Source organism: Trachinotus anak, unplaced genomic scaffold (genome assembly GCF_046630095.1).
Source record: "Trachinotus anak isolate AG129_WGS33_773 ecotype Australia unplaced genomic scaffold, CSIRO_AGI_Tana_v1 ptg000015l, whole genome shotgun sequence".
Lineage (NCBI taxonomy): Eukaryota > Metazoa > Chordata > Actinopteri > Carangiformes > Carangidae > Trachinotus > Trachinotus anak.
Window position 1 is genome coordinate 1,946,712 of NW_027273866.1, and position 27,715 is coordinate 1,974,426.

The window sequence follows — 27,715 nt, forward strand, 5'->3', positions numbered from 1 at the left end:
GAAGAAAGTAGATCACTTGTGTCTGAGTTAGAAAGGAGACAGACGGCAGGATGGTCAGAGTGCGTCGGGGAAGCTCTGCTCCCGTCCCGGTGGTCCCCAGGCCTGATCCACTGAGGTCGGCCACTCTTTACAAGGCCGCAGCCAGAGATGTCCCGCCAGCTTTATGGCAGCCGAGAGTACATGAGAACCATGTTAGAGGCAACGTGATCCCTTCTACAGCCCTGTAGACTCCTGTCCTCATGCTGTCTTACAGTGCACTGAGACGCCCTCTCGCAGCAAGAGCTCAAGTCTACACACACACACGTACACTAAGAGACAGATCCTGCACCACCCAGATCAATGGCTGAAATGGCAAAAAAAAAAAAAACAACCAAAAAAAAACATAATTATACCTTCCTCTTTTTAAAGGTCCCATGCTGTGTGTCTGGGTGAAAACAGGGCTTTTCTAGTTCTGTAAGCTCGGTTTCATGACTATCTCCTCGGCTGTCTGACTGAAAGTTTCATCTTTGAAGTCACTAAGAATTTTCTTAACAACTTCACATCAGTGGGGTCAGCCTCTAAGCAAAAAAAAATAAAAAAAATAAAAAATGTAAAACGTCTCAACTCAGTATTAGCTACACCATTAAAGGGACATTTATTTGCATAAAATCAGTGCCGAGCTTTACATGTTTTAGGAGAACATATGGCTGATTGTGTATTTGCAGGCTCATAAAAGTAAATCTACAATGTGAAGATCAAAGCTGACATATATTTATAACCAACATACCTCATGTGGAAAAATGAATTTCTCTAATGACCGTCGTCTACAGGTTTGATATGGAAAAAAAAGAGGAATCTCAGTTTCACTCACCTGCAGATATAAATTTCTCCATCTTCTCCTTGAATGGCTGGAGGTGTTCCTCCGATGAGTTAGCACACACCTTCTGCAAATCCTTCTCACAGGCTGGAGGAGAGAACAGACATGATAAATGGATTTCAAGTGGGAAGAAAAAATACCAAAAGTAAGTAATTAACAACATGATGTAGTTAAACATGTGAAATTAGGTCATCGAAATATGTTGAAGAGAAAGACGTGATCACTTCAAACAAGCGTAGCCTGTCTTTAAAGTCAGAAATGCTCAATACAGTAAAAATCTAACTTTATCTATATTTCATAGCAAAAAACAGATTTTAGTTGATATATTCTATAATGCTGTTATCTTCCCTTTATGTAATTGCCTTCTTTCTTTTTTTTAAGTGTATGGATGCACAGGGTGGGACACACTCTCCTACTTAAATTAATAAAAAAAATTAGAAGGACAGCAATGGGAGGAGGCAAAACTGATTTTAACACAAGGGCTAAAAAAGGACATTTCAGTTAAAGTGTAAACAATGTGCGCTTTCAAGTGGAATGTTAAACATGACGTTTCATTTATATTTTGGTTATTTGGTCATTTCCACACCATGGTTTACATATCAATAATACTTTTACCTTCGCCCACAATATGCCTAAATGTCCACTACGGTGGACAATAACGTTGTGTTGTTTTGCAGTGTATTCAGCACTATCTGTACATGTGAGTGCAGCAGATGTGTTTGCTGTTTGTGGATTGGTTTTTCTTTGCGGCGCCAAATGACCCAACTCACACAAGCTCAGAGGAAACAGCCGTGACTGAGCATGTTCCAGCCGAACCTTCCCCATTTCCTCTGCAACTGTAAGCCTGCGTTACTATACACACAGACGCCTGGTGAAAGAACTCTGCCACATTCCTCCAACCTGTAAGTCATTAATGGCTGCAATAAATACCTTAACTTGCTTATGACTGCATAGCTAAATTGTTCTGCAACACAACAAGCGCATTAACAGGTCTGGCCGCTGTCTCACTTCACTGCGTCGCTGCTTTTAGATCCGAGTTTGGCTCTCACATGTTTGCATGTGGAGCTGCTGCACCTGCAGCTCGGTAAACTCACTCTATGACATCTTTTATTTATTGGATGTCTTAATAAATCAGGAAACACGAGGCCTGAGCATTAAAAGTGAGGAGTAACTACATACAGCCTCACAGTCTGGATTCCAGGACACTTTTTAAATTGAAGTATAGTGAGAACCAGCAGTTATCAAAATAAAAAACAGAAATCAGCAACCATACAAACATGACAACCAAAATATCCTGTTTGGAGAAACCACGTTTCCTTACCAGAAATCCCCCCAACTCAAAAGGACCCATTAAAACAGTGTTTAAAACAGCAAGTCTACAATTTAGAGGCGGCTCTCTTCCAAATGTGGTCCAGACAGCAAAGGCCGCAAGGAGGAAGCCCACAAAAACACAGCAGCTGTAAAGTATAAAAACTAAAAGCTCCGGTTTGAGACATTGTCTTGAAGTGATAATACATTTTTTGGATGGGGTGCATTCAAGAAGAGGATTCTCCTGTATAGGGCTAGACGCGAGACCTTAAAACTTAAGGACCTTCGCTAGAGAAATTTAAAGTTCTTTCTTTGCCACAAATGAAGCCGAAATGTGTGTTAATGGAGCAGTGAATGTTAAATGGTTTACAGAAACCATGGTATCCTTTGCACAAACAGTCCCATAAACTTTGATGGGACAACACAAGAGAAATCAGATTTAGCGAAAGAGAAAGTTGTTGTACTGCTCTATTATGTTTTTATGTCATTTTTTTAATATGTAAGTATTTTAAAGTAAAGTTTTTTTTTAATGCTCGGTTCGGATCGGTTGCAAAATATTAATTGTAATTTATTATTTTATTTTCTATTTTGTGTATTCCTTAAAATTTGAACCAGAGCCTAATTTTCATGTATTATTCCTTTCACGGGTTTATTAACTTTTTACATAAAAATGCAAGAGTAAAAATTTGTATCAGTCTATGCATATGTCCAAAGGCCCTCTGACTGCTAAAAACTGTAATATTAAATATAATTTAATCAGTTGCAACTCCATTTTGGATATCTAAAACTCAATTTTGTCTGCTGCACTGAATAACCTTTGATACAACAGTAAATGCTGTAATTGCATAATAATTTGTGTAAAAAAAAAAAAAAAAAAAGTTGTTAAAATTAAATAATTCAAACAAAACTAAATAAATATATGAGGGAAATATATGTATGTAAATATTACACATACACACACACACACACATTGATAAATAGAGAACTAACTCATCATATTTGAAATGCAGATATAGTATAACTAGTCATCATATCATTAATATACAAAATATATAAGTATATGCAATCAGAGACTGAATGGAAGTCAGTGATAGTTTTGTCTTAGTCATCATCAAAATTTATATTTTGACTAATTAGACCTGAATAATGCACATCTATGATTTATATTTCAATTAATTAGAAGTTAATTACACAATATAAAAATGAAATTACAATCCTGAAATATATACACAAATTAATTATTTAACTAGTCAGATAATCTACAATAAACATTTTTAAGTACAGTAACTCATATAACAAAAATCTCATACAAATATCTAATAACACAAACTTTATCACCCCTATTTGTTAAATGTTAAAATATCTTGTCATACGTTTCGTCAAGGGAACAATTCTGACCAGTAATTTCAGTATCAAAGGATATCATGTAGTTGCTTTGCTATTTGTGCTCAGTGAGGCAGTGATATGGTGGGAAACACAAAGGTGATTGTTCATTTTATAGCAACATTGGCTCCGATGCCGTCTTGACTCTCAGCTGCTGGTGGCACAGTTTGTACCATCAGACACTTTGTCCAGTCATGCAGCCACAGGGGACTAGTTTCCCACCACAGACAGACAGGATAATGATGGGAGACAGAGCTCCGATCATTAATGTCCCTCCACTATTACTACAAGGGGAAAACAGATGAGATTACAAGCAGCGGACTCAGCACCTTCAGAACTGGGGTGCATAGTGGTTGACTGACACGTGTTTTTTGGATGATTTTAACCAGTAAAACCAGAGGAAATTAGAGCTTTGATTTTAGCAACAATGTGCAAAAACATCCAAGAAGAGTCACAGGTACAATAGGATAAACAGAGTGTATCAGAGCTGATACCCTCAGGTGGTCGAGCAACACTTAAAAACATGCATCTACAGTATATCTCTGAGGGAACACAGCACACGCCTTCACGTGTGAATGGAAGAGAGTTGACTAGCTTTTGCGTAATATGAGGGGGCGATGTTGGTGGTGGAGTAAACGGGAAGAAAAACAAACATGAGAGCCAGATTTCTGAACCAGGATTTACCCAGAGTGGTTTGCAAAAATGGGAGATTTTGATGTCAAATATGTACTTTTGATTTCACTGTAGTGAACAAGAGCTCCCACTGCAGCTACCAGGAAATCACAGCACACCCAAACAATACACAACTGTGTGTGTGGATTGCAGGAAATGCTTAAACAGTGCATGGGGACCCTGTGGAACACCACAAAATGAGACAACTAGCTGCTTGATGAATGTTTCTGTCTCATAAATGAGACCATAAGGCCAAGCTCATCATGAAGCATAAACACAGAGGGAGCAAACAAACGACAGCAACTACAAGGGGGGTGAGACAGAGAAACAAATAAAACACAGGTGACTCCTTTTTTTTTTTTTTTTTCCAGTTGTCTGCTAAAGTGCAATCAGCTGGAAACTGACCACTGTATGTAAAATAATATGGTGAACTTCTTTATCCCTGTAGTACAACATTTTAACAACATATTTTTAGATTTCATCAGAGGTTAAACCGGTACAGTGCTCCCGCCCAGGCATATTCTAGTTATTTATACATGGAAAGTGAATTCTCTCTCTGATCCCCAACTATCTTTGGTCCCAGCAGACTGTCAGGCGTGCAGCCCTCCTTTATGTTGGGATGAAGTCTACTAATTCCCCTCTGTGAGGCCAGCCAGGAGACTGCCTCAGCAGCGAAAGGTAAGGTAGACCTTCTCTCCACTTCGTGCTCCTCATAAATCAAACAATATGCCATCAGACTCAAAACCTCTCCTCAATCTTTGCTGGAGAATACAGTGTTGACAGTGTTGGTGGAGACAGCAGGCAGAATTTAGAACATGAGGTGGAGCATTACCTCTTGTTTAATTTGAATGCAGGGAGCATCACAATCACAGAATACTGACAGATCATAATTGAAATTAAGAAGTGAACATTCCTGAACTTTCTTGCATCATCATTTGGAAACAATCAATGACAGAAATCCCCAAAGTTAACATTATTTTTGCCTTGTTTGGTCAGACGGGCAGTGACAGTACTTCAGCCCGCTGACTTCACACATGGCCCTTCAAGCTTAGCCTCCATCGTAAAACAGACCTCAGGGTAAAGGCCCTGCCTGAACCTGACATTAAAGGCCATTTAAAATCAGGACACTGTCTGATTTGCCACGGTGATGAATGCCTAACCTGGGCCAGGTCTTCTGTGAAACACTAAACTCCCCTGAGCAGCAAATGAGCTCTGACTGTTTCTTTTTATTTGATCCTATTTCATTCGGTAGCGTCCCTGCCTCTCTGTCAGGCCCAATTATGTGGCAGTTAAAGGGATCTTTATGTAGATCCTAACTGGTCTTAAAGAACGAATCTGTAAATGCAACTTCAAGTATGAACAGCATCTCCTTGTGATAAAGCCAAATTTGTGCAGGATTTTAAAGATAAACGTTATCCTCGGTTTAGGTGCTGGGTTCCAAAGCTAAATGCGCCACTGTGCACGATCGGAGACATAAACAGAGTAGAACATATTTATCTTTATGGGAGCTGAGAGTCCTACAGTAGGTTTGGGTCCCTGTGGCCTCCCACTCATCCCTCTCAGAGAGCACACAGAGGGGTCATCACCCTCTCCCCAAACAGGAAGCCCCATCAAAAGAGGATCATGTTTCTGCACAAGCCAGTGAAAGAGAGGGCAGCCAAGCGGCTGGGGACCCGCTCCTGAGCATCACTGTTGACTAGACGCCGGACACACACGCAGGAAAGAGCAGAAAGTCCGTTTCAATTGCACTTGCAGACTTGTGTATGAATTTAAATACAGTACACCAAGATTTGTACGTGAGAGGCACCTATGAATCCACAGAGAGAAATCCTGACAGAGGAGGGGGCTACGCTAGGAGAGATGAATTTCTGAGTCCCAGCACCAAGTCTCCTGACCTTTGACCCAAGGCTGGAGGGCAAGTCACAGCCAACAACTGCAGTCGCCACCTCAGGATCAGGTGAGGGGCAGACGGCCTCGCTTGCCTCAGTCAAATCAAAAGTGTGATTCAGTGTTAGCTTCTCTGTGTCACACACAATGTGGATGGAAGTGATCTGTGTTAGCGTTATAATTAAGACCAGTTGCTCTCTTTAGGCTGGTTTATAATAGCCAGGCATAAATATTTATTCCTGGCGGCTGGAGAGGATAAAAATGGCGGGAGTCATAGGTGGAGCTCACCAAACATCCAGAATCCAACGCTCACCCTGTGATGCTAATACCCCCGAGGACTACTGTGCCAGACTGTGCTGCAGCAGAGATCAAATACGAGGGCCCTTATGTTGCATTTATTGTCTTCGGGTCTTCCATTTTTCCTAATAAATGAGTGACAGCTTGAGGTAGGTCTGGGTACTTTAGTAGACTCTTTGTATTTTTCCCCCAGGTCAGAGAGGAGAGGGCTTTAACAGCGATCTGAAAAACGTAGGGGAGAGCTGTGGAGCATATCTAATTGCTTTCATATGCCGTATTATTGGTTGATTTAAATAACCACAGACACCAGGGGCACTAGGGGGCATCGCCTTTAACCTCCGCATGGCCCTGGCCAAGACTGACTGGCTGGGTTGTTGCGTTACTGAGTAGCTCGACGCCCGAGACACTTTGAGCACAGAACACCACAAGTGTGTTTACCAGTTGTCGCTCTGATGTTCCCTCAGTTAGCAGCTTTTGGGGTAAAGAAATGAAGATGCGTCTTCACTGTTGTGTTATGACCACACCGATGTTGGGATACAATGTCAAGAAACTAGGAAAAGCCACCTCAGGCCAACCAAGGTCTTGAATACACCCACAACCCACTCTGCTCAGGGTAGTAAAGATGTACGTTTACATTTAAACTGCTCTGCTGAAAGACACCAATGTATACTATTACAATGACTAATTTACAATCAAACTAAAAAGCAATAAAAATACAATGTGGCACGCAGTTTAAGTAAAAATTAATGCAATCATAAAACAGGGTATGTCCTACCAGTTAGGTCTCTCTTCAGCTTCCTGATGTCCTTTGTGATGTCTTCAAACCTAACCTGAGCTGCCTGGAATAATTCCTGAGGCTCCGGCAGAGGAAACACACTCTTCTCTGTACCAGCAAACTGAAACATAAAAGTGTGTGAGTGTGTTGAGAGGCAGAGGTTTTAAGAGTGTACCATTGTGTTCATTTGTTTGACAGCACCTTACCTCGTCAAAGTTACGTAGGTAGTACAAAACCACATAATCCACCAGATTCATGCGATTGTCCTGAGGAAGAAATAACATCATGATAAAGATAAGAGTGCTTTTTAACTTAATATTATATCACTGTTATTGACGAGTTTACTTAGCTAATATTCACATGAAATCATAAAAATTTGGTAAGATTTTAAGAATAAATTTTTAAGACTTATTACCCTGCTCTTGACGTCCTTTAGTTTGGGGAGGATCTCCAGTCCAAAGCCATCAGCCTGACCTCTCGTCCTGTTCCCACCATTCATATAATTTCCAAAGGCCAGAACAAGACCCAATACCTCCCGCAAACTGTCGCACTCTAGCAGCTCCTGACACACACACACACACACACACACACACACACACACACACACACACACACACACACACACACACACACACACACACACACACACACACACACACACACACACACACACACACACACACACACACACACACACACACACAGTCTTTGAATGAGTAAACCCTCATGTGACTTAATGACAGTTCAGAAGCAGTGTTTGTTGATGTGATGTTCTTACTTTGCAGACATTGGATATAATCTCCACCTTGCGACGGATGGAGGAGATAGTATCGAGGAACACTGACTGGAAGATGATGCAGTGGGCCCGACCTGCAAAATCAGGAATCTGGGAGAGCTCATAGAGAAACCTGGAAAACAAAAGGGGAGGAGGAGCAGAGGGAGGAGGATGGGGTGTGATGTGTTATGACAGAATTAAACAAAATGTCTAACAGGAAGAACTATTTCGGGGCCTTGGCAGGCCGAGCTTCCCCACGCAGGCCGCCTGAGTCAATGTTGATGCTCAAAGGCAGAGGCAGCTGATAGTCATGAGTGGTGCTGCTCGGCTGGGTTTGAGAGGTCCATGGGGTCGGGTGGAGGGAAAGCAGCGAGCGGCGCACAGAGACTGATCAAAGGTAGCTCTGGCCTGATGCAGGACGACTTGTGTAAACAGTGCCGTGTCGGAGGGGAGCGGAGCGGTAACATCCTGTGTGATTAGGCCAAGCTGATGGAGCTACACACTGAGTAGGGATGACTCAGGCAGCCTTAGTGACAGCTCTGGTCAAACATGGAAATAGGAAGGCCAGGCTGAGCGGCACCACTGGGTCCAGGCCTCGTTAACCGGCCTGAACAACTTAACCCTGATAGCAACTACTGATGTTCATTAAATCATGTTTGCCCAAGCACAGTTGCAGAATTATATTAAGAATATAGATATTAAGTTGAGTTGGCTTTTTCCAATATATAAAGTATATAACATAAACTATATGTTTTGGTTTAATTAGTTTGACCAATAATTCATTCAATAATTAATTACCAATGATTACATATTTTTATTGCACGATATAACCAAAGACCTAATGCTCTTTTTAAACAAATAAACTAATGCTTTAATCATTGAATAATAATAATAATAATAATAATAATAATCATAATCTTCCATTACTTCTTATGTTCAGTGAAATCTGAGAAACCCATGTTAATTCATTCAATTTAGCTAATTTAATGGTTGCAATATCATGCACATCAATACAGATAGCACTGAACTCAATATTTGAGCTCAACTTAATTCTTAATACTTAATCTTAAAACTTAAATCTCTAATAAATACAATAAAGATTAGACATTAAATGCAGGAACATTTGGTGGAAGCGATCTTACTGTTCAGGTTTGTCCAACAGTTTGACCTCATCTTCTTTGGACTTCTCATAATGTCTCATTATCTTGTCCATCTCATCACTGGTTGCCCTCTGTCAAGAGTCACAACACAAAGTGCACAATCAAGATGTATACTGACACAGCTACATACAGCTTCAAATCTAAGTAGGCACTGCAATTGTGAGATGCTAAATAAGAAAAATTTTGCACTGATAATAAGCCACACACTTTAATTGGTAACAATCACAATAATAAGGTTTTATGCATTTTCTTAAAGCCTTATCCTTCTCACTACTTTACAATGCCACACAGGCCTCTCCTTCATACTTACATTTTCATATAAAGCCTCAATGGTCTCCAAATCCACCACAGAGTTGTCCACAGTAAGAACCGCTGGAACAGTAAAGATGTTCATTATAAACAGTCCGTCTTATAAATGGATAAGATCTTGGCCAAAGCATGCTGTCTTTTAAGTGCTGCCAGTGCTTGAAGAACAAACTTGTTTTTCTGTCTAAGGATGTAAACTCATGATAATAATGCTCTGTAATTTTGTAAAAAATTGGCTAATGGAAAAGTATATTTGTGGAAAACTGTATGTAAGTCATGTTATATATTAAGGAGAAGAAATAAATAGCAATGACCAAACCAGAAAATATTTGACAAAAATCAGGGGGCAACTGATACACCGAATTTGGAACATTAACTTGAGGTGGTGAAGCTGGAAGTGTGGCCAGGCTGTGGAGGCAGAGGTCTGTGGGGCAGACTGGGCCAATGCTGTCCCTCTCTCTGGAGAAAGCAGACGAATGCCCTCGCTGTGGCTCAAAACGGAAAGCTTAAAATTGCTTAACCGCTGGGACCACATTTAGAACCAGAGATTGTAATGATTTTTAGAGAGAGGCAGGAGAAGGTGAGCTGAGTGAGAAACAGAGAGTGCTGGAGGAGAGAGAGAGAGAGAGAGAGAGAGAGAGAGAGAGAGAGAGAGAGAGAAGGGTATATAAATGCTGGCAGAGATCATGATTTAGACACTTTCACCTACAGGCTGCATGTTTGTTTAGCTTTACTGAAACAGTAAAATCCGAGGCGTGCAAAGGCGGCACAAAAAGAGAAAGTGACTCCTGTTCTTTGTCTGAGAGGTGTCACAGGTTTACAGTTTAGTGAGGGAGGAGGGGAGGAGAATACGATGGGGGGGTGGGTGGGGGGGGTGGGGATCAGCTGACAGCTGATCGGTAGAGCAGGGCTGCACACAACCTACTGTTCTTACATCAGTCACTCAATGTGACAAGCCATTAGTGTCCCGATTCAGAGACAACTGCATAGTAAATTGATTCAGCGTTATAAAGTCTTTGTCAATGTATCAAACCTGTGATTGTGAAAGAATCAGCAAGAAACCAACACCTCTCTAAACCTGTTTCAACAAAAACTGAACATTATAACCTTCATGAATGTGGGATTTATTGCCTGGACTGCTGCATTAGACTATATCAGTTTTAGCTAGCTGTACCTAATAAACTCCAAACTGAGTATATCTAGCTTTTACTAAATAACAGCCACAAGTGACAACTACTGGAAGACTGATAACAGCACAGGTGTGACAAACGAACTTCATTAGCTAAAACTACATTAGCATCTAAATGTATAAAAATTAAAGTCAGACTCTGTAACTTTTACTGAATAACAGCCACAGTATGACAGTAAAGGGTCAAATGTAACAGTCACACAAGTAGAGAGATAACTTGCAAAATAACTGTGGCCACAAGTGACAATTATGTGATTATGGTAGATGGGAAAATAGCTACACAGCATCTAGCTATTGTTTGCTAACATTAGCAACCATAACTAGTAGTCACACCCAGTAAGACCATAGTAGAAAAACAGTATCGCTTATCAATTAACTTAATTTGTAAGTTGAAGAATATGTTATCACCTCCTTCTTGCTTTGTTCATTGTCTTTCATTCGTTCATTAGCCATTCGGATTATCCTTTCAGGGTCCCAGCTGACACTGCATCAGCAGAGATCATTTTTTTATTCAGACAAAATTCATAGTGTATCAAACACAGGGATGTTTGGAAAAAGTCTCAGCTAGAAAAAACACAATACTACAAAAAAGGGGAGTTTTTGGCATCAGTACCATGTATCATGAATTAACAGGCAAATGCAGCAATTTCACAACGACACAGCCCTCGTCTTTTCAGTCTCACTGCTTCCAGCTAACAAGGTAATACTTTGCATTCTGGTTCCCAGCTGTTCCTGTTGCAGGGAAGCTGTCAATGTGGTCCCAATGTCTGGATCACAGAGAATGCTGGAGGTCCATTTCCTACATCTTATTAGAGTGGATTATTCAGTCCCTCAGCCATGCAGCCGTCAATCACACACCAAAGGGGGGCCTGCTCCAGTGTGCACAGGAGCACTCTGATCCGAGGGGAGCCGGATATCTCTCCACACCGACAGATCAAAGCCTGCCTGCCAACCGCCTCACACCCTCTCCTTCCACTTTTCACTCATCAGCTTTGGTGTGGAAGGGCGTGTGTGGTGTGTGAACATGTGTATGTGTGTGTGTTTGTGTGCGTGTGGTGAGGTGATGTGTGGGGGAGAGCCTCCCTTTGCCCTTGAACCATGGTGGCCCTTGAGGTCCCCCCAGTCACTCCGGCGGGTGCAGTTGACCCCCTCTCTCGCTTAACCAGAGTGCTGCCTTCTCTGCTCCCCTCCTTCCCGCTCTCTCCCTCCCTAGTAGCTCTAATTACATTACATGTCCCATGTCCTTTTAATTTGGCAACAAAGGGGAGGCAAGCAGGCGAGGCAAGGGACTAGAGCCCTTAGAAGTGCTTATTAAGGTGCTGTCCTTCATTGTCAAATTCAAGTTGTCCATTTCACAATTCACCTCCCATTAAGGCACAAGGAAGCAGCCTCACGCTGGGTGTGATCAGGCCTTTTTACCAAACCACCTTTACAAACTGACAATCAAACAGAGAGAAAGGGATTGAACGGAAAAGGAATAAAAAAAAAAAAAAAAGTCTAAACAAAATGGGCGTCCTGGTGCAATGTGCTGTTTGGCTTGTGTTTGAGGTGGTTTTATGTGGTAGGGCAGTGTCTGCTAACTGCAGAAGGTGGTTTTGTACATGCTTAGATCATTAGTGGGGTGTCAGTCCCATTAGGCTTGTGGAAACCGTCACTGGCTACAATAAACAGATCTGCTGGCCGCATGCTCAGACTAGCAGGCGGCAGGCGCTCTCCGCCACAGTCCCAGGACAGGACCAATTCCTGGCCCATCTACGCTGTCCCCAACACACATATTATGTGTTTACACAGACATACAGCCATTTCGGCACACACACACACACACACACACGCCTCCATTTTCCACAGGCCTACCAAGCATGCAATCAATCCATGCAGCTCTTCATATGAAGAAGATGGCAATTTGATTTTAACCAGTGCCTGGGGGATTCCGAGCAGCCTGACAGAAACAGTGAAAGGCTGCTTTCATCCCACTCACATTTTGAGAAATCAAGAGATTTTCTTTCCCACTGTGGTAACTGGAAAAATCATCCACGTTCCACTTGAAACACAAATTAATCAAAAAAAAAAAAAAAAAATGTGTCTCTGGCTACAAATTAGTAGCTGTCAACTGGTGGGAAATTATTGTCTGCTGCAGGGCTCTCCACGCTATCTCTGCCCTAAAAATAACTCCATCTGCATTTCATCACGAGTCATCCTCAATTTATTGTTAAATGGGACTGTAAATTCAGTTTATTACTGTACAAACTAAATAAGAGCTCCTTCCTTGAAAGGGATCAAAATGATATCGCACTGCAGTGTGCACAAGCTTCTGGAAAAGTTGAACTGACTGACATGAGAAAATAGTTTTCACCTTGCTGAATGTCCTTCATCTCCAGATGCAGGCTGGATATGAGGATGCCAACTGCTTGTGAACGCTTCCCATCCAGCAGCTTGACAATCTAAAAAAAAAACAAACAAAAAACAAACAGATAACAAATAAATTCATATTGTTAAGCTTTGTATTAATGAAATTTAAAAGCAATACACATTTCAGTTAATAAGGTTTAAACTGACTAATTACTATATATATTACTAAATTAATTTCAATCTATACTACAGTCTGATCAAATTTCAACTAATACCATTGTTAATTGCACTACAAGCCTACTATTATTTGCCATGTCATTACTCTTCAGACATTCCCTCAATTCAGTTATTCAAACACTGACAGAAGCAAACGGAGGAAAAGATGATGAATAAAAAGTTCATTTCTGTAATGAGAGGCTTGGTAAAAATCACTTAGTCACTTCCCCAGCTGTGGAAGCAGATGATAGATGATGAGTTTGACAGACTGCCTGAAGCCCCAGTGAGTCTAAGTAGCCTGGGAATCATCTGGTTTGACCCAAACGACCAGAATAATCAACACACGTTGTCATAACCCATCATCGTGACGCAAACGGCTGGGAAACGCGGCGCACGCACACATACACAAAGCCGGGACGCGTTTAGTTAAGTTACATCAATGAGGGAGCAAAGTTAAACAGAAAAGCACCTCCTCCTGTTTGCCGAAGAACATGTGTGAGATATAATCAAAAAATATCAAGTCGCAGTGAAAGTACAAAGGCAACAGTGGCACCATAAAAGGACAGTCTAGAAGAGCAAGGCAAGGAGAAGCAGGGCTTTTATAACAAACTATAAATTCACAGGATTTTTATTTGTGCCTACACATGGTCACAATTACTTATGACTGAATTAGCCGTAAAGCCAGAGAGAGTTTTGGCAAGGTAAAGCCCTGCTCTAAAAGTTAATGTGTCAGGCTTCTTCATTAGGTATTATGGCGTTGTCGGCTACTGGGCTGTCCAGTGGGAGCTGGAGAGCAGAAGCCTTAGAAGTGGGTATTGCATTACAGGGCGTTAGTGGGTGCCATGCTGCTTCCAGGTCTATTACCTGGATCACTGGGGATCTCCCACTCTGGGGACTTGAGACGGCTGAGTACCAGGCTTTCCCAACACCTCTAATTAACCACTTTGGACGGGCCACACTAAAAGCAGCCCAGGAACCCTTCCCGCTCACCGTGGCTGCAGAACTCGCCAATTAGCCTAAATAGTTAAGTTAATGAGAAAAGACAACTGATGCCGGACGCTTGGTTTCAGACATGCAAACAGTTTGGGTAAGGGGAGGGAGCCGTGCGATGCTGATGCTGACACAGCCAGCTGTTTCCTCCTGTTTACAAAAAGACAACTGGAGGCACTCTGAGGATTTCATCTGAAACTGCTGTGGACACTTGAAAAACAGGTCAAAGCAAAGAGGAAGGAGAGAAAATGAGCAGCCTAAGAAAATAAACAAAATGATGGAGGCAGACACTGGGAGTGTCAGCGTTTTGAGGCGAAGCAGGTGGCTGATGTTAGGCAGTGTGGGCAGGGTGATGCAGGTTCAGAGCTGAGCGGATAGTTTACACAGCCTCGGCCGAGCAGCCAGCATGCTCCGCGGTGACTGTCTGTCTGGCTATCTGTCTGGAATCACCCAGGCAGATGTTACAATAACAACTGGATCTGGACTTCCCATCAATAACCACCTACGATACACTCAACAACCCCATCTCACCCAGTGGTGTTAATCTTACACCCACTCTCCCACGTCATAGCCATGGCTTCAAAAATGTCTTTAATAAACGCAGTATGATTGCTCATAAGTCATAACTTCCCATAAACCGGTTAAAGCTGCTGTTTGTTTAAGGAGATCAGCTATGTGTAAACCTGATACATGTTTGATTTATGTGGGTAGAGGAAATTGCCATTTTTGTGTTTACTGATACACATTTTTGCACGCACACAAACTGAACAGCACATTTAGCTTGAGTGATTTCTTCATCCCCATCGCCCTCCCTGCTCGTCCCTCCATCAAGAATTCACCGACATGTCCGCTCTGCGCTCCCGGCCCCTCCCCACTCCCATAGGTGCCCCGTCTTCATTGCCTCCTCTAGCCAGTGGAGTGGAGCCACATGCCTGCAATTACACCCCTGGTCCAGTCCGGTCCTCTCTGTTCTGGTCTGCTGGGGCGGAGGAGCTCTCTTCCATGTCATCTCCTCTGCTTTGATATGCTAATCAGCAGAGAGAGAAGGGCTCCAGAGTAAACAAGAGCTTTGATTTTTCTATGGCACACATGATAAAGATTAACTCACTCATGTAGGCATCGGCTGCATGCCCCGAGTTGAAACTTTTTGGCGTGAGGACTTGTTGGAAAGCGGGGAAATGGCTCATATGCATAATGTACACACACATTCCAATCCCTCCCGCTCATCTTCCTCCCCCTCCCCCCGGGGGCTGTGGCGTTAGCATGATCTGGCAACACTTTCTGAGCAAGTGTATAATGACTCGTGAGGATGTGCTGTCAACACACACACACACACACGTGCACTCAAGCACACTGATGTGCACACGCAGAAGCACACACAAAGAAACAGAAACAAACACGCTCTCCCTCACACTGATACACACACAGATTCACTGGCAACATTACGAGTGGAGTGTTTGTTCGGACGTGGAGTGTGCGTCAAAACACGCCGGAGGCAGGTAGTGTGTGTGTGTGTGTGTGATAGCTGACAGGTATTTGTAGTCGTGCAGAGGGGCTGAGACCACTGAGTGAAACAGCCATGTGGAGGCCCCAAACCTCTGGCCTGGGCACACGTTCATCAAGCTTCTAAAAATGGCACTATAACCACTCTGTGAACAAGTTCTTCACTAAAATGTGAAAACAGTTTTATCATGCAACTTACTACAACTTACAGAGAAGCGTAAGAGCAGCTCTTAATTGACTGATCACATGAGTGAACCAGGAAAAGCCTTATTTCTCAAGTTAATTTTCCTTATTTTATAAAAGTTCAACTGTAAGAAAATTAATCATAACTAGTTCTAAAAATGATGAATGTATTAATAGTTGCAATTTATTAAACAAAAGTGGGAAAACACTAATTCTAGCTTAAAAAATGTGAATATTTTATAATGTATCTTTGGGTGCTGGACTGTTGATGGGCCAAGACATTATAAGACTTCACCATGGACTTGTGGAAATTATTAAAAAATTAATAGATTAATTAAGAAAATAAGCAATTGTGAAAATAATTCTTATTTGCAGCTGTGAAAAGTATAAATAATGACGAAATTATTGGAAATTGGCTGAAATAGTAAGAAAAAGAGAAGCAGAGTGGAGCAGCTGGGAACGTCTCCAACTGGAATAAAATGAGAAGGAGAATAAAGCAGCACAATGAGTGCAGTCAAAAAAGATGCATGAAAAAAACCTCAAAGCAATGCAAGAAAATGTGGTGTGACATCCTATCAAAAGCGTGTCTGGAAGAAACAACTCAGAGCAAAGCAGCAAAAAAGAACGTGTATATTCTGAAATGTATTGTTCATGACCGGTGCATAACTGTGCAGAGAAGGTGCGTGCCGGCCTCTGTCTCTCTAACAGGTTATTCTTAACTTTAAAACAAAACTATGATATACTGCTTTTATTCTGAAGTTTGCAAAGGATTTTAACTTTTAACTTTCGGTTAACACCAAATATTTGCTTTCGATAAATAAGGACCTGGCTCTCTGCTGAGTGTCTGAGTGACGCCTACACATCCTCTCCATTTTTCATCACATTTTTTTGCTTATTCTCTTTCTTTCCAACCTCGATGATCCATGCTTCCTCAACTTAGTTGAAACTAATCTCCAACCCCACTCTTATTACTCCCCACCCTCCCCAAAAAAATCTGTTTCTCTTCACTCCATGCCTTCCTTCTCCGCTGCCTCTTACTTTCCCCACCTTCTAACCAGCTGAACTTCTTGGAAGCCATCGTCAGCTGGTGATTCCGATGATTTCTCCTTCAAATGATTTCTCTCTCTTTATCTTTGAGTATAAACTTTCAGGGATAAAAAATTATTGCGTAAACAAGTTTCTTTTATTTTGACGACCTTTTCAGTGAGTTGGAAATCTAAGCGGGTTGAAAACAACCATGCCTTTGCGTATTCACTTTCCTTCTTTAATCGTAGGGTTGGACTCTGACTGCTCTCACTGGCTCTAAACACAGACCTTTATATTAAATATAAGACTCCTGTGTAATCAAAGTACTGTTTACACAAAATGTCTTAACATAGATATAAACTTCAGCCAGTGTATCATACAGGTCTTTCTCTCACATAAAAAAAAAAAAAAAAAACTAAACATCAAATGCTATGTTGGACATGGCATTTTTTGATTGATAGAAATTAGTTTCAACAGTGTTTCCATTAGTGGGGTCAAACATCTTGCAGGCTGATGTAAGCCCAGACAGGAGACAGTTGGCAGGATTTGTGTCTGGATGTGGCTGTCTGACTTGGATCAGTTTGCTGCCTTAGAGTGACCAGACTGAACGGAGAGATCTAAGGATGGAGATCAACCAGACACACACACACACACACACACACACAGCCACAGTCTGTGGCCCTCAGGAGCGGAGTGGAGCCTTTACAAATTGATCAGAATAAGGGATGTGTATGGATTTAGAGGGGACAGACTGGGGCAGTGGCCGATTTTTAACTGCTTGGACGCCACAGTGAGGACCACTAGGCAGCCAGGATGCTGACGCGGCGCTGGCTTGCAGCAGGAGGTGCAGAGTTGCAGCATTTGACATGACATCAACAAGTGTGTCTTTGGTGGGGAGGGGAACAGTGGATCAATCTGGCAGAAAGCAGAAAACAAACTTTGAAGCCTGCCCAGGAGGGAAAAACAGCACAATCTTGAAGCTCTATCTACATTGCAATCCTGCACAGTTAGGGTAGTTTGCCAAGGGAAAAAAGAAAAAAATCAAGGGAGTAAAACTCATAAACTGATAGCCTGTGTTGGCCCAATGCAATACCTGGCAACAGCCTGGAGGAGGACCTGATGAGAGGCGCAATCCATTTCTTTCCGGTTCACCTTTTATTATTTCTTTCTTTGATTTATTATTGAACACGACAGCAGCCAAAAAGCCTTTTTCAAACAAAGCTAGATAAGAAAACACACTAACAACGCCCTCAGGTGGTTGCAGAAAGAGACGAAATGAACAAGATAACCATCGACTACAAACACGTCAAGGAAAAACTGAGACAAAAAGAAGATATAAGCCAAGCAGAGGAGGAGAGAGTGGAGCAACTGAATCTACCTTCTTTGTTTTGGCTTTCTTCTCATAGGTGTCCGACAGGGGCTTCTTCTTCGGCTGTAGCGTGGCCTTAGAGAAGAGCTCCTCAAACTCATTGGTGTTGACGATGTTTGGTTCCTCCAGACACCCCCACAGTGTGTTGTTGCTAGAGAAACAAAGTGAAGATGTTAGTATGTGTTGTAATTTATTATATATATAGATCAGTGCATCTAAGCTAAGGTTATAGGGTGCAAAAGATTCGATCACAGTCACGACGACGGGCTAGTGGCTCACAAGGCAGGCTAGAAACATCTTGGTTTCTTGAGCTAAACAAATTGTGTGTTCTATTTGTGGAAGATTATTTGATGTTTATTCAACCTTCCCACTGTTTGCCATTTTCCATTTCACTGTCCGACAAACACTTGGCAGGAATGGCTGCAAAATCTCAGCTTTAAAAAGCCCTGTTTATGAGCTAGGTGATAAAAATAACAAAAGTTTAAGACAAGCTTGTTTCTGTAATAAAGGACCATTTCCAGCAAATGGATAAGAATAGGGGAGGCGATGTTGTGTTTCAGAAGTTGCTGAGTAACATGAGAGAAACAAACAGAGACAGAAATAAGAACAAGAGGTGTCTAAAGTCAAGAGGACGTTCAGGAACTTCTCTGTTCACTGAAACTCAACACATCTGTCTCTACTTTCCCTAAGAACATCAACAGACATGGTAAATGGTTCGCTAACAAATAAACTTATTCTAAAGAAAGTCTGTGGCATGATGAGCTGTAATACACTACACATGCCTAATTACTGCTTTAGTCTTTCCCCCTGCTATCTTTCCACACGCAGTTGTCGACGCAGGTCATAATCTGATGACATTATTCAGGTCGATCTCCCCAAGTCAAGGCCCGTTTATAATGAGGAAGAGAACCTGGATACAACACAGGAACACGAGTGCTGGCAGGCTGGTCATGGCTTCAATATCAGAACAATCAACTGCACTGCCAGTGACTCAGTGAGGGTCAAGTAAGTCCAATTTTTTCTAAATGCAGTTGGCCTCCTGTTGCAGCGGTGAGAGTATTTATCTGGGGCAGCCAAGAGATTTTCAGTTGAGGACATAATGGTACTGTCCTGAAATCCTCCTTTCTTTTTTTTTTGTAGATTTTGCACTCCTTTCCTGAAAGCCCGGAGGAAAATAAGTCCAGCAAACAGCCTCCGACTCTGAACCCGACAGTGCAGGAAACTAGCTTGGAAAAGAAAATTACATCCAAACCCAAGAGATCTTTCCATACAAGATAACTTTCTAATTGACCAGATTATGACTATAATTGAAAATCCCTCCCTCAAAGTCCCCCGCCCCTCCCGTTTTTTTTTTTGTAATATTTAATGCAGCTTCCCAAGAAAGTCTGTCCTGTGTGCTGCCAACTGTACTTTGTGTGTCAAATTACATTCAGGCACCTGGCATCATTTCAAACCTTACACTGCCCCCCCTCATAACTCAGAAGCTCACGCCATTAACAGAGATCACACAGCTGATCCACCTATAGTTAAACATCTGACCCATTTAATGCCCCTTAACTTGGCCCTTTACAGTTAAATTTATAGCTGACATGAAACTGCTGTAGTGTAGTCAGTCAGTCCTCCAGCACTGGCCAGGACCAAAGAGAGAGTGCGAACCACAACTCAGCTTCCTCCACTAACCCAGCCATGGAAATACAAGGCCATAAAGCTGAAAGCCTGGCACTCTGAGGCAACAACCACAGCCACTGTAAATGGGCTGGATAATCCACTCACAATTACAGAGTATCTCAATACAGCCTTTAGATGTGGGAGCAGCCATATCTCTGATATCTGCCTGAACAAGCATGTTCAGGTCTACAGTTAGACCCCATTAGACCAGAGTCAATGAAGCTTAGAACTTCATTAGCTATAGGATACCTGTAGTTTAAATTTTTGTATCTTTGCCTATTAGATATGTCCCCCCAAAACCACAAGTAAGGCAGGTCAAGTCGAACTGGGACATGAGCAACATTATTGCAAAACTATGAAAATGAGATTTAAGTTGTCATCACTTTTCCACAGTGTTGTACGTACTTATTGTCCTGTATCTGTATCCTGGTCCAGTACAGAGGCTTCATGGGACAGGCTGGCTCGATGGCAGGCTTCCGTGGGGCCTTCTCCACTTTCTGGCCAAAACTGAACCCCCCCATAGGAGGGGGAGGCGGAGGCCCGGAGCCTGGAGGAGGGGGAGGAGGAGGTGGACCAGCTCCAGGTAGGCCAGGAGGGGGAGGCGGAGGTGGTGGGGGTGGTGGACCACCTCCAGGGAGAGGAGGTGGTGGAGGGGGTGGTGGCGGTGGCGGTGCTCCAGCGTTGCCTGGTAAAGGGGGGGGGGGAGGAGGGGGTGGTGGTGGTCCTGAAAGGCCTGGTGGGGGTGGAGGAGGAGGAGGAGGAGGAGGAGGAGGAGGAGGTGGCGGTGGTGGGGCAGGTCCAGGAGCCCCTGGGGCTGTTTCACCTTTTAGAGCCAGACCAATAGAGTCTAAGTTGAGTTTTTTCGGCATGTTCTGGTTGGGGCTTTGAGCAAGACTGCCCCCATCACCCTCGGGGCTCTTGATGAAGGTCTCCCTGTCCGTCTGGATACCCACAGTGCGGTAGGTCTTGCTTGTGGGGTCATCTGCCGTAGACACAGCGGCATCGCGGACCTCACTGTGCTCCTGACCTGTATTGTATGACTTGTCTCTTTGCATCTTCGTGATGACTCCCTCCAGGTGCGATATTGAGACAGCATGCTCACCTCGCAGCTGGAACATCTGAAGCTCAAAGTCAGACTTTAAGGAGAAAGAGCAGATACAATGTCAGATACAATACAAATCCAGAGCATCACAAACTTCAGTTGTTTCCCATTATATAATATAATAAACCCATACTAGGTGATTGACAATATTTGAGATTGACTTTGATTGAAGTGTATAATTATTCTTCCAATTGGCTTACATGAACGTGATTATTTGTTTAAAATTAAAATACTCATTTGATGCAGCTTTGTTTTAAACTTATTCCCAATAAAATTTCCCCCCAATCTGAGGTCAATATCTCACTCTTATTGTGAAAATCTGGTAAGTGCAGTTTTCAGTTGACATTTCAAACAATGAAAAACAATCCAACTAAAGCAAAGTATTGATTTGAGACAGAAAGGAAATCGTTTTGCAATAAATCTTACACATGTTCCTTATTAACTCATGTCAGTTTAGAAATAGCATTAGGCACGTTCCCACCCTTTCTTGTGGGCTGACTCAGCATTAGTCCTTTAAAGTTCGACGTCAAATTAAAGGCTTTAAGTAGACAGGCTGAGAAACCAATTTCTGAGGTCAGACTTTTCAAGGAAATGGTCCATAAAGCAATTTATCAGTGGTACAAGTTATGCAACATGGCCAGAATTATGTTCCAATTGCTCTTCCAAGGTTATACAGTAAGATTGCAGTTGAAAAACACCTGCGAGACACCGCTCCAAACCTCTGCTTTTGATGAGTTAAACACTGACACCTTTAAAAAGAATCTGGAATGAGCCATTACATTGGAAAGGAAAGAGATGTCCATCACAGGGCCGCGTGTGGAACATTTGGAAGTCATAAAATCAAAGATAATTCATAAAATATGAAATTCTGGCAAGTAGAAAGCTCTTTCAGAATTTATTTTAATTGACATGGTACAGGCTTTGCCTCTGTTTTGATTAACTTCATTTTCACTTTTGGTGTAAAACTGCTAAAGGTTACATAAAGAGTCAGATCAGGACGTTAAAAGAAAATATGTCTCCACTGGTTAACTTGCTCACACACTGGTATAATTTAATTATTTCTATTTTTGTAATCTACATTTGATAAAGTGCGATTTAATTTTTCTATACTGTTTCTTTGAGCATGTAAAAGTACAATTTGAGGAAAATTACTATTCAACTTTTAAAATGAACTTGATCAACAAGTTTAATGACAATTTTTGTTCAGAAGAATTACATCAAGAATACCTGGCAACATCAAAACCCGTGGCATCTAAAAAAACTCGCAGCGCTGCCATTAAATGCTGAGCAGAGTTTGCACCAGATTAGCTGCTGCACTGGAACATTTCATGCTTGCTTAGCACCATCTTGTGTTCACGACAGTTAACTGCTATAACAGACTAAACATCCACAAGGGCCTCATAAATGTAACTACATTTCATTTTATGTCACATACACAAGAATTACTGCCATGAATGTCCTGCTAAGTAGCCTCTGACCAATATACATTAATATATTTGTTTCTGTTTCATATTGTACGTCAGAATCTTCTCACTTTCTCTAACTAGTCTGCCCTCAGAGACTCCTGCTCTCATTTAACTCCAGTGCACAATATGTTTGCCACCAGTGTTTGCTCCGGTCATATGATAACTTACATGCATCCTCTCCAGCTCTTCTTTGCACTCTCTCTTCAGCTGCAATAGAGCGGCCTGGTGCTCTGAAAGCGGGCAGAATAGGGACAGTGGCATGGAAACACAAACTCATTCTGATGATAGGTTTGATTGATTAAATGTACAGTGGAGTGTGTGGTCAATTCAAAAATCACAGCTCATTGCTGGTACTATTTCATTTATTGATTGAGGGGTGGCGGTTGGAGTTGTACTGCCTGGAACTAGTGGCTGAAATATTTGCATGTTAACTCACTATCAAGCTGATCTGTAGGACAAGAGACACAACAACAACATTTACTGCTGTCCTTAGTGGTTGAATTCTACAGGAGGGTGGGTCATCATTTTTACCACTCAACCAACCAGTTTTAATTAGACTGCTGGCTAAAGGAAAAGCCTAAAGAAAATACTTTGTTAGGTTAAGACATAAATACAAAAAGGGCCTATCTGTTATTACCAGATCAAGGAAGTGAAAACGTCAGCTGCTGTTGACTGCTTTCAGTTTGTTTGAGGATTAGCCTGTTGACTTTTGGCTGTCATTTCTGAATCTCAAGTTTTTGTTTCTGCTGAAAATAAATTAAGACTAAAATCAAGAGCACACGAAGGAGATGATCCTGTTCACATTATCACTGACAAGCTGTTTATCCCACTGTTGCAATGAGTAACACTATACTGTGGTAATGATTAATCCAAGTCAATGATTAGAATCAAGCCTATCTTAAAAATCAATTAAACACTATTCTTAATAGATATCGTTATTTATGCAACTTCATTGGTAGCATGATACAGGGTCATAAATGTGTGTTTGGTAAAAAAAACATGTTTGAAAGGCGTGTATATGATTTGCATGCACACACGTGTTGGTTTATCTACGTGGCTCACAGTCTGGACTTTTGCTCTGCTTCTCAACTTCCACACACTATTCTTTTAGACAAGAGCAAAGCCTGATCCTCGAGTGCACATCACCGGAATAATCCACATTTGCTAGTTTTAATCTATTCTCAGGGACGAAGCCGCACCACAGAGAACATCCAACAGCTGTCGCGCTGCTGTAGCAACACAGTTCCTCTGCACCTAGAGCATGAGGGGAAAGCTTTTTACTCTGTAACTCAATCAGTCCACAGACAGCCATGTGTGCTTTTGACCTATGTGTGTGTCCCTGTGCCTTTAGAGAACAAGATGGGCCAAAGTTAGTGTGCTGCAAAGAGTGTACTCGATTCCATTAAACGTTTTTACTCCACTGACCCCCACACATGCTCCCATGCGGTGCCACAAAACTGCAGAGTTACAGGACAGACACAGCCTCACTGTGTTCTTAAATGACTTTAAAGGATGTCTTACACCCTGCTGTGGATACTTAGCCAGCTCTGCATGATTCGTCTCAGAGGTTTAGAGTAATGTGCGAGTGCTCAAGCATTAGACAATAGTGGTGCTTTTGTTTTAGCGTTTTACTTTTTAAGGCTCAATGAAGGACAAATACCCCACATTTGAGATCCATTCAAAAGATACAAAGATAATATTAGCAACTGCCCTTATCCACAAAGCCAATCAGCGTGGGGTGTGTCAGTGTAAGCTTGACTGGCATGGTCCTCTGTCAGCATTCCTGGTCTTAGATGTAAATACAGGCAACAGTGTCTAAAGCAACACGCTTGAGGTTCTTACCTGCCTCAGTGTACTTGAGCCCCACCTTCTCCTCCTCATCTTTAGGTTTGGGTGGGGGCCACACAGCCTGCAGCCGCCCTGGAGTCCGGTCTTCACTGTCTGTTGGGGACGTGAGCTCTGTCTGTAGGAAGAAAGCGGAGGGAACAATTTTAGCATATATGTGGGTAATGCAATAACAGTAATATTCTGATTTAAAGTGCCGGTTTGTCTGAAGTAAGTCCAGGGCGCTTAAATGAAACATATGTGCTTCAAAATGATTTAGGGGTGTCAGTACATACATTAGCCTCTGTGGGACTACTGATTTCCTTCACAGGAGATTTGGAGGTTCTCTCAAAAATCGACCTCAGGTTTTCCTTGTCATTCTTGATTTTCTTCTTCACTGCCTCCAGATCCACATCTTCTGTTTTTTCCTTTTTGACAGTTTTAGGGCCAAAGATGTTCCTGAAGGTTTCATAGGCCAGGTCTGAGGTCTTCTTTTTTTCCGGTGTGGATGTAGGAGTTTCTGGGACTGGAGTTCTCTCTCCTGCAACCTCCTCTCTGTTTTCAGACTCCTTTTTGTCATTTTTGAGTTCAGCACCCGGCCCATGATCTGACTGTTTGGTCTCATTGTGGCTTGGTTCTTTGTTAAGCAGATGACTGAGCTGTCCCAACACAGTGCTTCTGGTATCTGCAATGGGTTTCGGCTCTGCGTGTTTTTTGGCTGGAGAGGGTGTCTTCTGCTCAGGGAAGAGCTTGGCTTTGTTTACCGTCTTCTTCAGGCTGAGCAGGGCCAGGTCAGCATCCTTCTCCCTCTGCTTTATCTCTGACACCGTCTCCCTGTCTTCACCCACTGCTCCTTTCTTCAGCACCCTGAACCCACTGAAGAGAGCCGGCATGTGGAAAGAAGGGGGCGAAGGGAGCGCCGCGCCCCTGGACGGGGATGAGGTGGAGGAGGGTGCAACAGATGATGCTGGAGGTGGTGACTTCATTTCAGGAGTCTTTGGAGCAGTTGTGCGATGTGAAGTAGGACTGGCACTTGGCTGAATGTCACCCAGAGGTTCTTCAGATGCAGATGATGGCGACATGGGTGTCTTTGTAATAGCAGCAGTGTCTGATTGCTCCTCTGGCCTAAGGGATGATTGGACTGACACTTCGGGAGTCTTAGGACTGGAGGGAACATGTGTCTCCTCCTTTGGAGTACTATCTAAATCCTCTGTCTGCTTGGATGGAGAGGCCGAGGCAGCATTATGACCTGCAGCCTCTGAAGCAGGATGTCCCGAGATGAGGGAGGGAACAGATTGAGAGCAATCTATGCCTGCATTTTCATCACCCTCATTTGTTACCACATTTTTCCTACTATTCTTGTCTGCACCCAACGTTTCTGCAGCCACAGACACTGTGGTGGTGCTCTCCTTGGTGGTGCAGCCATCCCCCTGTTTGGAAACTGAAACTGTCCTAGAGCTAGTCCTGCTGTTAAACCTATCTGAAAATAGAATCGCTTCTATGCGGGATCTCTCCCTAATATTGTGCGTTCTAAACACAGGCATTTTAAACTCTGCCTCTGCAGCATGTTGTCGCTCATCCCCTCCTACATGGTCCTCTGTGTTACTGTCCCCCTCAGGTAGGACGGGCTCCCTGGTCTTGGCAAGCTTCTCTGACGTGCTGGTGCTGCCATGGGAAGCCTCCTCATCCTCATTTTCTGTGTCACTATATGTTTCCACCTTCGTAACCTGGACCAGGTCTGGGTCAACTTGCGCTCCAGCTGGTCCTTTATCCATCCTCCCTTTTAGTGAGTGCTCACTGTTAGTAGCTTGACCACCTTCAGGAGGAGGATTCTTGCCGTCTGGCAACTCCTTGAAAGACATCAGCACCGCAGACTCCATGTCTGAAGAGGCAGACCTATCCCGGGTTAAGAAACTGCTGAAGGCATTCAGTATGGAACTAGAAGGCTGCTTCCCCCGCTCCTCTGAGTTACTACTTGCACTGTCCATTTTTTGCTGAAGTCGTCACACCAACGGAGGCAAACCAAAACAGGCAGCAGCTCCAGCAAAGTGTCCGCTGAAAGTGTCATAAAAGGTTCATCTCCCCACCTCCAGTTATCCAAGTGGCTCCTATTCCACCTCTACCGTTGGCTGAGAACAAAAAGCCTTTGAATGGACAAATTTCCCCCAGCTCCTCTTACCGTCTTTAGGAGGGTGCCAGTTGTAACAACACTATTCTGTAATCTTGTTGAGTGACACACAAACAGGCTGCATAAAGCAGACTTTCATTATATCACATACAGACTACTGCTGACTGTAGTACAGTTGAGTCTCCTCTGTGTGAGCATGATTCCCACGACGCCGCAAGTGAAGTCAAGCTGCTCAGTGGCTGGAAGCATGTCCTGCTGTAATCTCCGCGGGAGAGCAGGAGAACAGAGTTCACTTGCCGTTCACAAAAGCGTTTCCAAATGTTGCGTCAAGCTGAGCGGTATTATCCATGAAGTTGTTTGCTATCTTGCTCTATGTTGACTCCATGACTGAACTGTTTTTCCAGTACAAGTCTGTCTCCTTTAGCTTGTCTGTCTCACTTTACGTGAAAGCCCTGTGTGCGCCTGTGTGAGGGGAAAAAAAAACTCTCAGGTTGAAAAGAAAAAAAAAAGAAAAAAAAAAAAAAAAGTGTCTCACTGGTCGACCCAGTCTGAGGACGCCTCCCCTCAGGTCCCTCCCTTCCTGGGAGGGGACCTGCAGAGCCCGGCACCACAGGTGTCTGATTACCTCTGCTCACTTCCGTAAAATGGCTGCCGAGGTAACAGAGTAAACACAGAGGAGAGGTGAGTTCGTGGTCAGGTGGAGAGCTGCAGTGGTCCAGTAAACCAGCATTGCACCATTAAGCGGTGAGCTACTGCAATACAGGGCTTAAGAGGTGGTGATTAGGCAGCGTGGCTACAGCCAGCTCTGGCTAACCGGCTCAGTGGCTAATGTGTGATTAGCAGCTCCTGGAGTCTCAGACAGAACAGGTCTGAGCTCAGTTAGAAAAGACATGACATTTTGATTCACTTACCTCAGGTAGAGAGGCAAGGTCAACTTTCTCTACATACTGAGCTGTGTCAGTTAAGTCCAGTTTTGACGCCCGCTGTTTCTAGGAGGTTTAAAAAGTTTTTAAGCTAGCAACAGGCAACAGCTAACAGCTAACAACAGGCGATACAATCTATGTGGGAAAAGGGAACAAGTGAATCGTTTTAAGGAGAAAATTAAAAAGCAGAGAGAAATAACTTCTGTGATGTTTCAACAATCTTAGCTTATCTTTGATTTAACCAGATCTAACATTGGATTGATTTTTGTATCGGTGTCAGTGAAGTGGTTCTTCAAACTGTGGTTGCCCTTAACAACCAAAGGTCAAGCTTGTCGAACGCATTCCTTCAGACTGGCACAC

The 27,715-nt window shown here is 42.8% G+C and overlaps 1 protein-coding gene across 2 annotated transcripts in view; it reads right to left on the minus strand.

The window, feature by feature from the left end:
* The window catches only part of LOC139632726 (formin-like), a 54,857-nt gene that overhangs the window by 14,297 nt on the left and 12,845 nt on the right, over positions 1–27,715 (minus strand). Inside the window, exons 1-13 of one of the 2 annotated variants that reach the window (XM_071497883.1) lie at positions 24,601–27,281; positions 24,323–24,443; positions 22,649–22,710; positions 20,318–21,048; positions 18,254–18,395; positions 12,962–13,049; positions 9,424–9,485; positions 9,096–9,184; positions 7,957–8,086; positions 7,594–7,740; positions 7,385–7,444; positions 7,179–7,299; positions 851–943 (exon numbers count right to left, since the gene is read on the minus strand). In XM_071497883.1, the coding sequence (XP_071353984.1) occupies positions 851–943; positions 7,179–7,299; positions 7,385–7,444; positions 7,594–7,740; positions 7,957–8,086; positions 9,096–9,184; positions 9,424–9,485; positions 12,962–13,049; positions 18,254–18,395; positions 20,318–21,048; positions 22,649–22,710; positions 24,323–24,443; positions 24,601–26,292 (3,538 nt within the window). In that variant the 5' untranslated portion in view covers positions 26,293–27,281. Of the gene's footprint in view, positions 1–850; positions 944–7,178; positions 7,300–7,384; positions 7,445–7,593; positions 7,741–7,956; positions 8,087–9,095; positions 9,185–9,423; positions 9,486–12,961; positions 13,050–18,253; positions 18,396–20,317; positions 21,049–22,648; positions 22,711–24,322; positions 24,444–24,600; positions 27,282–27,715 lie in introns of those variants that run through there. The other variant, XM_071497882.1, reaches the window with a different exon arrangement.